The 14,341-nt window shown below is 35.7% G+C and overlaps 1 protein-coding gene across 3 annotated transcripts in view; it reads right to left on the bottom strand.

Annotated features, from left to right (window-relative positions):
• LOC134847543 (unconventional myosin-Ia-like) overlaps window positions 1-11,089 on the bottom strand; it is a 75,778-nt gene extending 64,689 nt beyond the window's left edge. Inside the window, exons 1-13 of one of the 3 annotated variants that reach the window (XM_063864602.1) lie at window positions 10,839-11,089; window positions 9,017-9,132; window positions 8,544-8,743; window positions 8,055-8,101; window positions 7,327-7,404; window positions 6,897-6,996; window positions 4,675-4,811; window positions 4,297-4,435; window positions 3,939-4,147; window positions 3,000-3,071; window positions 2,687-2,857; window positions 2,199-2,414; window positions 1,664-1,870 (exon numbers count right to left, since the gene is read on the bottom strand). In XM_063864602.1, the coding sequence (XP_063720672.1) occupies window positions 1,664-1,870; window positions 2,199-2,414; window positions 2,687-2,857; window positions 3,000-3,071; window positions 3,939-4,147; window positions 4,297-4,435; window positions 4,675-4,811; window positions 6,897-6,996; window positions 7,327-7,404; window positions 8,055-8,101; window positions 8,544-8,743; window positions 9,017-9,132; window positions 10,839-10,997 (1,851 nt within the window). In that variant the 5' untranslated portion in view covers window positions 10,998-11,089. Of the gene's footprint in view, window positions 1-1,663; window positions 1,871-2,198; window positions 2,415-2,686; window positions 2,858-2,999; window positions 3,072-3,938; window positions 4,148-4,296; window positions 4,436-4,674; window positions 4,812-6,430; window positions 6,516-6,896; window positions 6,997-7,326; window positions 7,405-8,054; window positions 8,102-8,543; window positions 8,744-9,016; window positions 9,133-10,838 lie in introns of those variants that run through there. The other 2 variants (XM_063864603.1, XM_063864604.1) reach the window with 2 other exon arrangements.
• Between the last annotated feature and the right edge of the window lie 3,252 nt (window positions 11,090-14,341).

The following is a 14,341-nucleotide window of genomic DNA, read 5'->3' as shown; positions in this document are numbered from 1 at the left end:
CCGCTTTGACATTTCTGTCTGCTTTGACACTTCACGAAAATACAAAATGCAAAAAAAAAAGACAGTGAAACAGAATCTTTCAGTGAACAGAAAAACTCAACGGAGGGAGTTGAAAAATAGTGAGGTGTGATCAATTTTTTTTTCACAAAGAGCTTTAAGCTGAAAGCAAATTTTATTGATGAATAGCTTCGGTCCAATTAATCTTTAAAAAGAAAGAAACAACAAGTCATACACTTTGAGAGCAGAATATAACTATAGAGCTTACATCTGATGAAAGCAAAAACAACATCTTGGCTGTAGAGCAAACCAACCAGAAAAACCAAACGTTTTATCGGTTGAATCGTTCTATAATTTCTGTCTGCTTTGACACTTCAAGATACATCAGGAAGCAACATTTCAGACAGTGAAAATGAAATATTACAGTAGTCCTATTGAAAAAATCAACATTTCATCTTTTCTCTGCTTTGAGCAGCCCACATAGAGAAAGCTAAAGTTTTTTATCTGTTATATTGACCAGTTGTTAGTATAAAAGAGTTAAACATGAGAGATATGAAAGCAAATTTTTTCAATAATCGAGTAACCGATATTATAATTCATGAATGTAATCAACTTTTTCACAATGAGCTTGAAACTCAATGCAAACTACATTGATGAATGGTGTAGGTCCTATATGTCTTCAAAATTAATCAAGAAGCAACATTTGAGACACCTCATTTTTATCGACTTCAAACTTCAGTGTCCGCTTTGACATTTCTGTCTGCTTTGACACTTCACGAAAAAACAAAAGGCAAAATATAAGACAGTGAAACAGAATCTTACAGTGAACAGAAAAACTCAACGGAGAGAGTTGAAAAATAGTGAGGTGTGATCAATTTTTTTTTCACAAAGAGCTTTAAGCTGAAAGCAAATTTTATTGATGAATAGCTTCGGTCCAATTAATCTTTAAAAAGAAAGAAACAACAAGTCATACACTTTGAGAGCAGAATATAACTATAGAGCTTACATCTGATAAAAGCAAAAACAACATCTTCGCTGTAGAGCAAACCAACCAGAAAAACCAAACGTTTTATCGGTTGAATCGTTCTATAATTTCTGTCTGCTTTGACACTTCAAGATACATCAGGAAGCAACATTTCAGACAGTGAAAATGAAATATTACAGTAGTTCAATTGAGAAAATCAACATTTCATCTTTTCTCCGCTTTGAGCAGCCCATATAGAGAAAGCTAAAGTTTTTAATCTGTTATATTGACCAGTTGTTAGTATAAAAGAGTTAAACATGAGAGATAAGAAAGCAAAACTTTTTCAAAAATCGAGTAACCGATATTATAATTCGTGGATGTAATCAACTTTTTCACAATGAGCTTGAAACTCAATGCAAACTACATTGATGAATGGTGTAGGTCCTGTATGTTTTCAAAATTAATCAAGAAGCAACATGTCGGACACATCATTTTTATCAACTTCAAACTTCAGTCTGATAGAAAGCAATCAATTATTCTTGAAAAATCTAGCTCATCTCCAAGGAAGCGCTAAATTTTTCAATGAGTTCAATTTTTTTTCCAATGTGTCTTAATTTTTGCATTTTTTCGTACATACTTTAAGCTAGACTTGAGACATATCAAATAAAGTAATTTATTCGGCATGCCTCAAATGGTACCTACCTTGAACTTCGTTCCAGAGCACGTGACTAGCTTACTGGAGAGATGCCGGTACCCTTGAGCAGGACGAGCCTCACTGCCTTCCAATTTTTGCTTGAACTGAACACATTGTCGCAATATGAAGTGCCTCGAACTATCTATAGCGTCCTCCAGATCAATGTACAAAGTGTCTTTGTTCTTTTCCACGAATCCATTCACTTGGTAAATCACCTAAATTAATGATTATTTTGTTTGAGTGGTTTTTGAAGGATCGGGTCAATATCATGATTGCCGAAATAAAAATAACCGACTCAAAACACTGAAATATATTCATTTTAAATTGAGTTTCTAGTTCATCCAAAATGATTAGAGATTTTTTAGGGTTTAATGGACCAAAACTAAGAGCACCCAATATTGTTGCTGTTGTCAAACCCAAATCAATGTTGTTTCTATATTTCTACGATCCTTGTAGAGAAGTTTCCAAGCTTTTAACCCTTGAAATAAGCTTTTCTGATCTCTTACAAGCTTCGTAGAGCAGATCTCAAACCAGAGTACCTACCTTTCCAGCGTAGTGGTTGATGGAAAACGCCCCATCTGGGAATTCTTTCACAGACACTCCACTCTTGTCTCTGCTGTTGTAGTTTACATTCATGTCACCACTGTCCCCTCCCTTGTTCAGTCGGAATGCGTCATTCATGGAGTTCAAAAAGAGGGAGTCGTTTCCTCCTCCGAAGCGGCACTGCTCTTCAAGCATGTTGAGGATGTTGAATCGTTGCTGAAACATTGACAAAAATTTGCCGCTATTTTCGTTTGCAACCATCACAGCTCCTCAAAAATGCTTTAAGATTTGACTCCGATCAGCTATCGTTCATTCATACCTAACAACTAGACACTTTTCCCAGATGATATTTCCAGTTAAACAGTCAAATTTTAACAAGAAACGAAATGAGTACTCACGCCATTCTAGATATTAAAACTGTTAAGCGAAGTTCTCTGTTCAAAGCAAAGTATAGAAAAGAGACGGCGTTTTGGCCGCTGAATACTCACAGGTCCCTCAATGAGGTTACAGACAGGGGTGTTATCTGAGTACTCGATCTGCTTCCACTTGATTCCTTCTGCTAAGTACTCCGCCTGCTCCTCCTTCAGTGTCAGCTGGACAAACAGCTGCTGCAGCTTCTCGTTGCAGTAGTTAATGATGAACTGCTCAAAGTTGTTCTCCTGGAACCAAACAGAAAATTAGTTTAAAAATCTAATTTAGCTGTACCTTGAATTTTTTAAATATTTTGTAAGTAAAAAATAGGTCTACGTTTAAACGCTTCCACTTACGATTTAGACTACAAAATAGAAATAATAAACTTACTTTGAAAATCTCGAATCCGTATATGTCCAAGACTCCAATGGAGTAGCAGTCACTCACAATTTCACTCGATACCTGAAAAATACAATTTTATTCCGTAAGTTTTTTTTTTTCATTCGATAATTGTTTCAATTTTAAATTTATTCAATAATTTTTTGGCAATAATTTTTTTCGAAAAAAAAAAACAATTTTATTCAATAATTTTTGACACGATTCCGGTAGCCAAATTTATTGAAAGGGTCTCATTTTGGTACTATTTCTGGCCGTTCATAAAAATCCAAAATTCTCTTTTGACGCTAGTAAATTCAAATTTTTGAGGAGCGCCGGTAAAAAACGGGTTTTTAGTCAAGATCTACAGAAAATGTTCTAAAACAGACATTTTCTTCAAAAAATGCATGAGAAGATGATAAAATTTGCCAAAAATGGTCAACCTAAAGTTGCGGAAAATTCAAAAAAGCTGTCTTCACAAAAATTCGAGGAAGTGCAGCGCGATACAAAATCCTTTATACTATTTTGAGATAACCATTTTTGGCTGACTGACAATAAAATTTTTCTACAGGCGCGTTCGACGCCAATATATAATAGATTTTATGGAGAGCAAAAAGTGCCTAACAAAGCCTTTTTGCCGTGTTTTTCAAAAAAATTGACTGTGGCGCATTACATTTAGTAGAAATGGGGGCTCTTTATAGTGATTTGAGAGAGCTCACAAAATTTATTTCGTCAACCTGAAAAAATTCGTCAAAGTGTTCAACTTTTTCAAATATCCGCACCACCCCCCCCCCCCCCCCCCCCGAAACAATCCTAAATCCGCCCCTGCGACGAATTCATGCATAACTCTTAATAAAAACTTGAAGCCTCGCAAAATTTCCGGGGTTTTTGGAGTAATTTCTGGAAAATTAATAAAGAAATTTAGCACTTGGAAAGTGTGGAATTGGACCTTACATTGATTGTATTGTTGATCTTGCGCACAATCCAGTGAAACATCATACTGTATATCTCTTTGGACAGTGCATTCCTTGCATCATTCGACTGGTCGGCATTGAACTTCTTCACCACTCGCTCTGCACTCGTCACTATTGTCCTCTTCGTGATGGCATTACGTAACACCTCCAGATCATCCATTTGTAGCAGACCACACACTTGCTTCATCTCTACAAAACAAGTAATAATCAATCAAAACCCATAAATCTCAAGACCTCTCGAATCAGTATTTTTTCTATCTTCAAAAAATTAAACCGTTTCAGATGCTAGTTTTGAATTGTTAATCGAATCAAGGCTAAAAGTGCCACAAACAAGTTACCTCTGAAGTCTTTGATGACAGCTGGTGAGTCGGAATCCTCTGAATAGAACTTGACATTGCCCAATTTCAGAATGGCCGCTATCAGCTCAAACACTCCCTCTATTTCGCGATCAGTGAACCCACAGCTCTTCATCGAGTTCTGAAGCAAAAATCATAGTTTCAAATTTCCATTTTTTTGCTGAACTACATCCACTAAGAACAGTCTGGTTATAATGAATTGTTGTACGTCAGAAGCGCACAAATCGTTAATACATAGGATTGTAAATTATCATAGAAAGCTACGGCTTCGGAGAAATGGATGACACCCCATCTTCAAAGAAAGTCCAGGTGTGGGCAGGGCCGGGGCAGAAAAGGCTGTAAGAGTCTAATGATGCTTACGGTCAATGCATTAAAGTTGCCTCCTTGGTCGGAGCGAGACAGTTTGTTGAGGATGTTGATGGGGGCAACTGCCGATCTGTTCTCCAAAGAACACAGAATATGGTACGCACTAGGGTCATCCTCCAAGCCTAGATTCTCTGCAAACATTAATGCTGGATATTTTTAACATAGAGGCGAAGCTGAGCTTCCCACCACTTGCGATCCCATACAATCATAGCACTGCGAGTTCGCAAAAACAAACGCCAATCAACCCAAAAAACCTTTTTCAATAATAACAAAAAATTTCCTTTTTCAAAATGTTCAATTTGAAGAAAACACGTCCAACAATTAAAACACCGGCATTAAATCAGAATTGATAAACGTTATCGAGCAGAAACTTTTGATAAACGTTATCTGCTTTCTTTGTTGGCTTAGTTACCACACATAGAAAATTTTTTGTGCTGTAAGCAATTAATATTGTAGTTTCAAAGGTCCAATGTTCAAACCCTGTCAGGAACTGTTTTTTTAAAAAACTGAAACACAGTGGCAAAACTTCGCTTCGCAATCATTTGCGAGAGCACGACCAAAAAGCAGCTTTATCAAGTTAAGAAAAAGTAGAAATAAGCCTGGAATTAGCAAAAACTCGGATACGTGTAGGAATCAAATCTGCGACCAACTGCAATCAAGACATTTTGAGTCTCACGCACTATCCCCTCAAGCTTAACAGCTGACAAACACTAGTCACGAATAAAGCAGTTACATATGCTAACAAACTGCTAATGCGATTCAACACCAAATACAAATATACTCGATTTTGCAATTAACAATTTGGAATACAACAAACTGACGGTATCTACACTAACTTTGCATGTAACAAATCGCAAAACATAAAGCCTCATTATGTATAAATTATACATTTCGAAAAATTGATATATATTGAGTTAGAAAATTTATGAAACCGAGTTTTTTTATTGTGATGTTGTTTGAAACAAATACCTTTTTTAGTTTATTACTATACGAATGTCAAAGCACATGCCATCAAAAAGCTGTAAAGGTGCCCCATTAATATTGAGGTGCCGCACCAATATTTGCAACTTAGGTTGGAAAAAAAGAAGTTCGTACTGATACACTAGCTTAGCATGCGTAAATATTCAGTTTCAAACATTTTGTCGGACTAAATATTGAGTTTGTAAAAAAAATATCCTAGCCGGATTTTAACCTAGGACCTTTGCCATTGTTTAGTGATTTTGTCAGATACGTTCGTAACGAGAAAAGTAGTCTATAGCCCGATTTGATAACGCTTGCTAATCGCAAGCGTAAAAACACTAGAAACAATATCCAAGCTGACTGATTTTCGCCAAAACTGACACAAAAATATATTATTGAGATGAAATGAAGAATTGCTGCTTTAATTCAATCTAGTGAGCTACTTGTTAGAAGTAACCAGAAAGAGTTAGTAATAGATCACATCCAAATATAACAAATTATCATCCAAACAAAAACTTCAAAAAATTGCATTTTGTGTGTAATCAATACTGCTTTTAATTTGAACTCGTTTCTTGGCTATTTTCCATTCCCCCCGTGTCAAATTTTCCAATTTTTCGTGATATTACGAAGTAAGGTATGAAGAACAAATGTGTTCACAATAGTTAGTGCGTTCACTGTCCAAAATTTCAAAATTTCATTACCTTATGACAACGTTAAAATTATTTTCAAAAGTTGAAATTCAAATGTGGGGGGTGGAAAAGAGCTACTTTATTCAATTGGTCTTTCTTACTTTTGAGGTTTGTAGTTGCACTGCTGATGAGGGAGTAGAATATGTGGAAGTTTCGCTCTCCCACCTCCAGCTGCTGGATTCGAGACTGAATATACCACACAAAGGACAGTCAGATTAGTGAGGACAGACAGGTCAAGACCAACAGAAGATAGTTATTAAGTTGAAAATATTATTAAGACATAGTTCGTTTTTCTCAATAGAAAAAAGTGAGAATTGATAAGTATCGGCCAAAGAATTTTAGAGCAATATATGTGACTGTCAAAAAATCTACCTTCAAAACTAACTTACAGTCTCAATCTGGCATCAAAATTTGACATATTGGACATCAATCTGACATATTTAAAAATCACACTTATTTGGTTTAGATATCAACACTCAAAGGATAACAGATAAGAACTATCGTGGCATTTGAAACATTGAACTAATAATGAATGATGTATGACGTCATGGGTCACGTGGTACTAACTGATGAAGGGGTAGAAGGGGGAGTGTTTGACACATGCGGAGAAGGGGGAGTGGAGAGCGTGGAATGTGGCCTCCCCATCTGCAACTTCCACCACTCTAGACTGGTCAACAAATAAACAACACATAGCAGCACTGCAATGTAGGCAAGTTTTTCAGTTGATATTATTGACATGCATTGGTAGTGAACGGTCAAGACTGCGGGTGTGGTTTAACATGCTATTTATCACAGCAATGAGGCCACAAAATATTTTACGCGCTTTTTCTATTTTTTCATGCTATTAAAACTAAATTTACTTTCTTAGTAGAAATTCAAGATAAGGTTAAATGATCTTAACTTTCTGACATGCTATTTTTATCGCCAATTCGTATGTCGACTTGGAAGAAACAAATTCATGTAAAATATTTATAGTTCAAATTTCTTTTGCCCTCACCTTTTCCAGTAGGTATGTGGTGATCACTCCGCCCACTGGGTCACCCTGGATGTTGAACTTCATGTCCATGTATTTGCCCTAAAAACACAATTTATACAACTTAGCCAACAGACAGTAGGAAAAAATCATGAACGCAAGGAAACAAAAAAAAACACCCACTTGATTTTTGAAGAAACTTCGACTTTCAATTTTCAAAGGAAAAATGTGGCCTTAAAGATCTTTCAATTTCAAGAAAAGTTTATGATTCACACTTTTTGATAAAATCAACCCAATTTGAGAAACTGGATCAATATGTAAATTTTTTGATTCTGCTGGGAATCTGAAAAAAAATTAATAGTGGCGTTTGCCTTCGTTTCAACAAAAAAAATTAAGTAAACTTAAAAATGAATCATAGGTCAAACCACGAAAAATCAATTTTTAGCGTCATCAACCTTTTTTCCTGAAAAAAAAGACATTTTCCTGAAAAAAAAATCACCAGAACCTCTTTAATAGTATTCACTACATTCATAACTCTTGAACAGGAAAAGAAGTAAGGCAGTTGAAAATTGAGAAACATGTAATATTAGAATATTTTAAGCTATGTTGAAAATCAGATATATACAATTTCTCGAACAGTTTTTTCTTAATTCTTAGAGGCATATTAAAAAAGTTGGTAGATCTCCTTAGAAATACTTGCACACAATATTCTCTGAGTTAAGAAAAACAACATTGAAAGGTTTTTGACTTACGAATCGAGAAGAGTTATCGTTTCTATTCGTCTTGGCGTTTCCAAAGGCTAAAATAAACAGGTCTGGCTACCTCTCAATCAATAAAATGTAAGGAAAATCAATCCATGACACCCAAAAAAGACATCATGTCTCAATGGAGTCCTTTTGTTTATGCTTTGGAGATTAAAAAAATTCTATTCTATTCCTGAAAATCAACAGCGTAGAAAAGATTACCAAATCAAAGAGCTTTGATGACATATTTAGAAGCTAATAATCTTTGTCCGCAACTAGACGGCTTTGAAGTCAGTCATAAATATGCGATCAGGTAGTTTTCCTGTTAACCTTGACCATTCCGAATAAATTTCTGAATTCATATTTCAATCATGATTTTTTGCTTCATTTTTGTGGAAAATTAAATTCTACTAGGCAAAAATTGACAAATTGATTTTTCGTTTTCCAAGTTAACGAACTTGAGGCTCTTACGTCCCAATTTTCTATCAAACAACTAACCTTCTAGAACAGGATTGGACTCCAATAACTGGTTCTTCACCTTGCGCACAATCTCTGCCTTGCCTGACACTTCTGACACGTAGTGCATGACCTGTTTGCTGGCCTCTGTCTTTCCCGCCCCTGACTCCCCCGATATGATGATGCACTGGTCTCTCCCCCACTGTCGCATCGATCGGAAGGCATTGTCCGCAATCGCATATCTTGACGTAACAGATAATAATCTTTTAGGATGTTTTGGGTTTTTATTTCACGATACTCCTCTTTTGTACCTAGAACCTTCTAGATTTTGTACCTCTTTTGCACCTAGATGCCCCTTGATACCCTCTAGATGGATTCAGAAATAGGCTAAGCATTTGTCTATGCTTATAAAAATAAGCGAAAAAAAACAAAACAACTCAGAACCGCTTCAACAAATACGCGCACATGAAAATTTGGTTTAATTACTTTAAAACGTGATCAAAAGTTAACTTTACATGTGCGGCTCCACTTCGAAGTCCTCTCTTTCGGCGTATGTCCTCAATACATCCTCTCCATAAATGGGCAACTTGCGATATGGATTCACAGACACTACTACATTCCCAATATACGTCTGAAACAAATATCAAAAACATTTGGTCTTCCTTTAGGTTAAAGAACGGCTGTTTTTTCTTACGATTAATTGCTTCGTCTGCGATAAACCTTTAGACTTTTCTAAGGAACAACTTAGAAACATTACTATTGTTTGGCATATTTGAATGAAAGTTTTCCACACAGTGAAGCAAATTCTAGTGCTTCAAAAGTACTTCAAATAATTCTTCAAAACAATGATACCTCAATAGTACCTGCCATTTAGTACTTTTAAAAACGTAAAACAAGGAATTAAAGTAAAACAAGGTAAAACTGGTGCTTCAAACAGAATGATGAACGTGAAAATTACTCATATATGAAATATTTGAATAAAAAGGCTAAAACCAAAATGAGCATAGATAAATGCTCATAAATCATAAGAATAGGCAAATAAAGAATAGGAAAGGTAAATAAATCATAAGAATAGACAGGCGCATCCAACAACGCTTTCTATTTCAAAAACTGAACAACTTCAAAACCAATTCAACTCAGAAATCAACTCAGAATTTCAACAAAAACTAACTCAGAAACAACCTAAAATGGCCATTTACTGTTTAATACAGCCATTTAATGGTTTGATACAGCGGAATTATTTATAAAACTTTTTTGAAATTTCCCAGTTTATTGAAAATTTTTGTAGTTAAAGAAATCGACATTTCTAGTAAACTACGGAAGTTTCAACTGTAGTAATTTAAGGCCAGATGCGCATTGCCATGACCTACCTTTACAGCACCAAAACACGAAAAACAAAACAATGCACAAATGAAAAACCAAACTACACAAACGAAAATCTGTGAAAATTATTTGAAAAATCTTTTGAAACTTGTCAATTTTCGAAAATTGAAAAGATTTGCGCAGTCATAATCGGAAGCTTCACCTACAGTACGTGGGAGTAACTTGACATAACCCAGCCTTAGGTTCCAGAATTCGAAAAAAAACAAGTTATATCTCGGAAACTAAATGGATTTGAGAGTCATATTTTGAAGCTAGATTTGCAACCGTAGTAAACCGTACGAAAAAACGGGCTTAATAGACTGGCACCGCATTGTAGGGCTGGGAAAATTGTATTTTGTGCACTTTTAAATCTTAAACTTTTTGAAAATTTTGGGAAAAAATCATAAAAATCGTCATGTCACGTTAACAAAAACGATTTGAGCATTCATATTTGGATAACAAAACTGCAATCCCGAGAAGAATTACCCCACACTTAAGGGTTGAAAAATTACATTTTGTGCAGTTTTAAACCTAAATTTTTTTGAAAATCACAAAACTCGTCATATCTGGTTAACTAAAAGGATTTGGTCATTCGTATTTGGAGTATGAAATTGTAATCCCGGGGAAAACCCTGGCAGCACAGATTCAATTTAGTGAAATAAAGGCTGAAAAGAAAACGCCCGTTACATAATGTATAGATGGACGTTCCAAATCTTTACGCTAGAGACTAAGCGCCCTCCTCCTACCCTCCCGTGCTGTTATCATTGCTACAGCCTTAAAATCGGGCCTCTCAGTGGACCTAGCATTCATCAATTGGAAGCTCGAAAAGAAAACTAAGCATTGCAATATGCAATAAAAATTAAGCGTGCAAAATTTCCTTAGTTAAACATGCAAACATAATACGTTGAAAAAGCTTAATATGGCGAAAAAGTGGAGCCCGCATTTAAATATGTAACAAATGTGGCCGCTGCTCACGTATATTTTATCGTCCTTGTATCTCTTTCTGAGGTTATCCACAAACGACTCCTCGTCAATTGGATCCAACAGAACTGCGTCATGCAGACCACTCTTGTTGTCCAGCAAAGAAGCCTCACTCAAACTGTACTGCGACTTAGTCTCACTCTTCTGAGACATATCTCTCTGACTAACTAGCTGACTAACTAACTAATATCTAGTTAATAACTAGCTAATAACCAGTTATTGTGTAATAGTACAAAGCACAGCCCAAATCTGAAATAATACAAAACTGATCATCTGGTGGTCCGTATTTATTTTAAAAAGGGCGTAGCTATCTATCTCAGAACTTTTAGTTGTACTAGCTGACAGCTTTGACGTTTGGGAGAACACATTTTATCTAGTTAAACTTTTAGTTCTTGGCATATAAGAATTGAGGTCATCAAAAATCATGAGAAAAGAATGAACCCAGACGCTGCCCAGAACGTTTCGGCCACCAGCATTCCAACGCAAAAACAACAAAAAGCGAAAAAAAACAAGTGACATGAGGAAGTTTTTTCAAAATATTAACATGTTTTTTAACATTTAAAAATAAATATAGTCAATAACCCAATGGAAAAAAGTTCACTGAACCGTTCACTCAAGGACACAAAAATTTTTTAAAAAAATTTCAGAAAAATCGAATTTCGGAAAATTATCAAAGGACACGGTTATGATAAAAACATGCAGCAATGCAGATGCTAAACTTAAACATAGCATATAGAAAGCTGACAGAGTCAATGAACGCAAGGAAACAGAAAACAGTATACAAACTTGTTTTTTGAAAAACTTTCAAATTTCAAGAAAGAAATGTCCTTAAAGCTCTTTAAAACTCAAGAGCAATTAATGAATGACATTTTATACACAGAGGCGAAGCTTCACTTCGCAAACACTAGTTAGAACACGACAAAAACAGCTCTATAAAAAGCAATAATAATAGAAATAGGCTTCGAAATCGCAAAAATTCGGCTACCTCTGAGATTCGAACCTGCGATCAAGAGATTAAGCGGCTCACATACAAAGCACTCAGCAACGGAAGCTTAATAGACAACAAACATTGGCCACAACAAATAGAGCAGAGAACAGATGCTATGCAATTTCCACTGCTACATAGAAAATTCCAAATAAGTGAACACTTTTAATGAATACTTTAAATTATTGAACACTTTTATTTTTCTAGGAAAGTTCGTTATAACACACTAAGCTGATCGCAAAGGTAAATATATCGTCAAGATAAATTAGATCATCAGCAAACGCTCCGCCGATGTATTAAATCTATTATAATCACGTTGATCCATCCACGATAAAAAAAATTTAAAGAAATAGAAAAAATATTTTGGAAACATCACATTTGTAGCGCCAATTTTAATCAATGTCTCGAGACAATTTCTAAATTTGTCCAAGAGTTTTCAAATTATTTCCTTAAATTACGTTTTTTTGTCTATAACCTGAATATATAGGTCCACTCTCACTACTATTTTTTATGTTAAAGTAAACATTCGAAATAATCAATGATTCTGTTAGACAATTCAATAGCGGATTGGGGGGGGGGGGGGATTCGAATCCCTGCCGACCCCCAAAGTGTCCCCCTTTGTACTAATTTGTGATATCCATTTTTGACTCACGGACCCTAAAACTTTTCTTAAGGCACCTTTGATGCCAATCGATTCTAGATTTGAGGTGGGACTGCGCGCCGAAAAAACCTTATATGTTGTTCACCATTTTCCATAAAGTGCCTAAAATAACCCCTTTTCAAAATAAGGTCTGCGGCGCAAAAATTTTGGCACAAAATGGTTCTTCATAATGAGGAGGAGCTCAGAAACTAAATTAGCTCGACCTAAAAAAAAATCTGCCCCCAAGAAAATCTTAGATGCACCCTCTTCGATGAAATTCTTCACAACGAAGTTTCTTTAGTTTGATTTGATAACGCTTCCTAAGCACAAAAGTGAGCGAATTAGCCAAAAAAATGCGGCATTTAATATTCTGATTTAGGAAGGGACAATCGGCATTTCATCGAGCGAAATTGAAGTGATATTCAAGAAGTCAAAAAAAACCCAGAAAGTCATTAGAGAATTCACACCATCAATTGACACCATCTATTATCCCTGAATGTAAAGATGAGGTCGCTCCGGTGTGCAAACGGCGCTTCGGTGAGAAATGCCCTTGGAAAAAATGAAAATAACTCATAGTAACGCAAAGACGCAAAAAAACCAAATTCAAGCTACAATTTAATTGCACTGTAAAACAAACAACATCCACTCAAAAATGAAACAAAACGAACACAAAATCAACCGACTCAATGGTTAGATGTACAACTGCTTCGTTCTAACAATAGAAATATCGTTTCAAGGCAGTCTTTTTTGTAATTGTTCCATGGAATACTAGCATTACTTTCGTCTTTAGAAAATGAAATTTCAAAATTACAAGCAAATGTAAGTTTTAATTTGTTTTTCGATTTAGACATTCGTTGTTTTAATAATTGGCCAATAAACATCCCCGCATTCCATTATACCGCCCAGCACGAGCATGTCTTAGCGCATTAGCGTGGTTCGTTCAAAGCCAGTCAAAGATGAATAAAACTTTGACTGTGTCGGATTCTAACCAGCGATCTCGGGATTTCTAACCTGCGATGTCTGATTCTAACCAGCGGTCTCTCGTCCTTTATTCTCATTGAGAGCCTCAAGTCCTTCCCTCTCAGCAGAAACTAGCGAGATATCGACAAAAAAGCAGCCCTATTATGTGAAATAACAAAAAATAGAAATAAGCTTCGAATAAATAAAACTTTGACCATGTGTCGGATCCGAACCAGCAATCTCTAGATTGGGAATCTCACTTCCTTCACTCTCAGTCACTTTCGCTTAGCGATTGGCACACAAAGCAGAACAGAGATTATGATGTTTCCAATGCTATAGATCGTGATTATAGCAAAATGAGCACTTTTATTTGCGAGTTAGGTTGCGAAAAAGGTTTTCTTCAAACAAAACATTCGCTGATTGAATAAGAGTCTTCACTTAGTTCTCCTCTAACAGTCGACATGTGTTCGAAAAAATCCCTCGAACTATAGAAGAAAAATTAGCTGAAACAAAAAAAAATCAGAAAGTCTTCCATAATAAAAATTGGGGTTTCTGCGATTCGCAGAGAATCTATGAAAAGCTATCAAATCCTGTTTAAGCATATTCCATTTCTCTTTTTTCCCCACATTCTAAACAACTATTTTGTTGAGCGAAGCTCTTTTTTTCTATCCAAGGCCGTTTTTTTGCGTACAGAACTTTCACGTGGTACTACTATTGCAGCCAAATCTGTCAGGCTGTTGTAGACTTGAACCTAGAGGTCAAGTGAGAGCTCGTCACAACACATTACCATTGCCATGGCAGAATCTTGATTACCCGATATCCAAGTGAACGCCTTATCACTATACTAAGTGCCTCCATGACTAACATGCAGCTTTTATGCGATTCCAATGATTTACCTCAACCAAAAACAAG

Source organism: Symsagittifera roscoffensis, chromosome 6 (assembly GCF_963678635.1).
Source record: "Symsagittifera roscoffensis chromosome 6, txSymRosc1.1, whole genome shotgun sequence".
NCBI lineage: Eukaryota > Metazoa > Xenacoelomorpha > Acoela > Convolutidae > Symsagittifera > Symsagittifera roscoffensis.
This window is presented reverse-complemented; position numbering and strand designations above follow the sequence as displayed.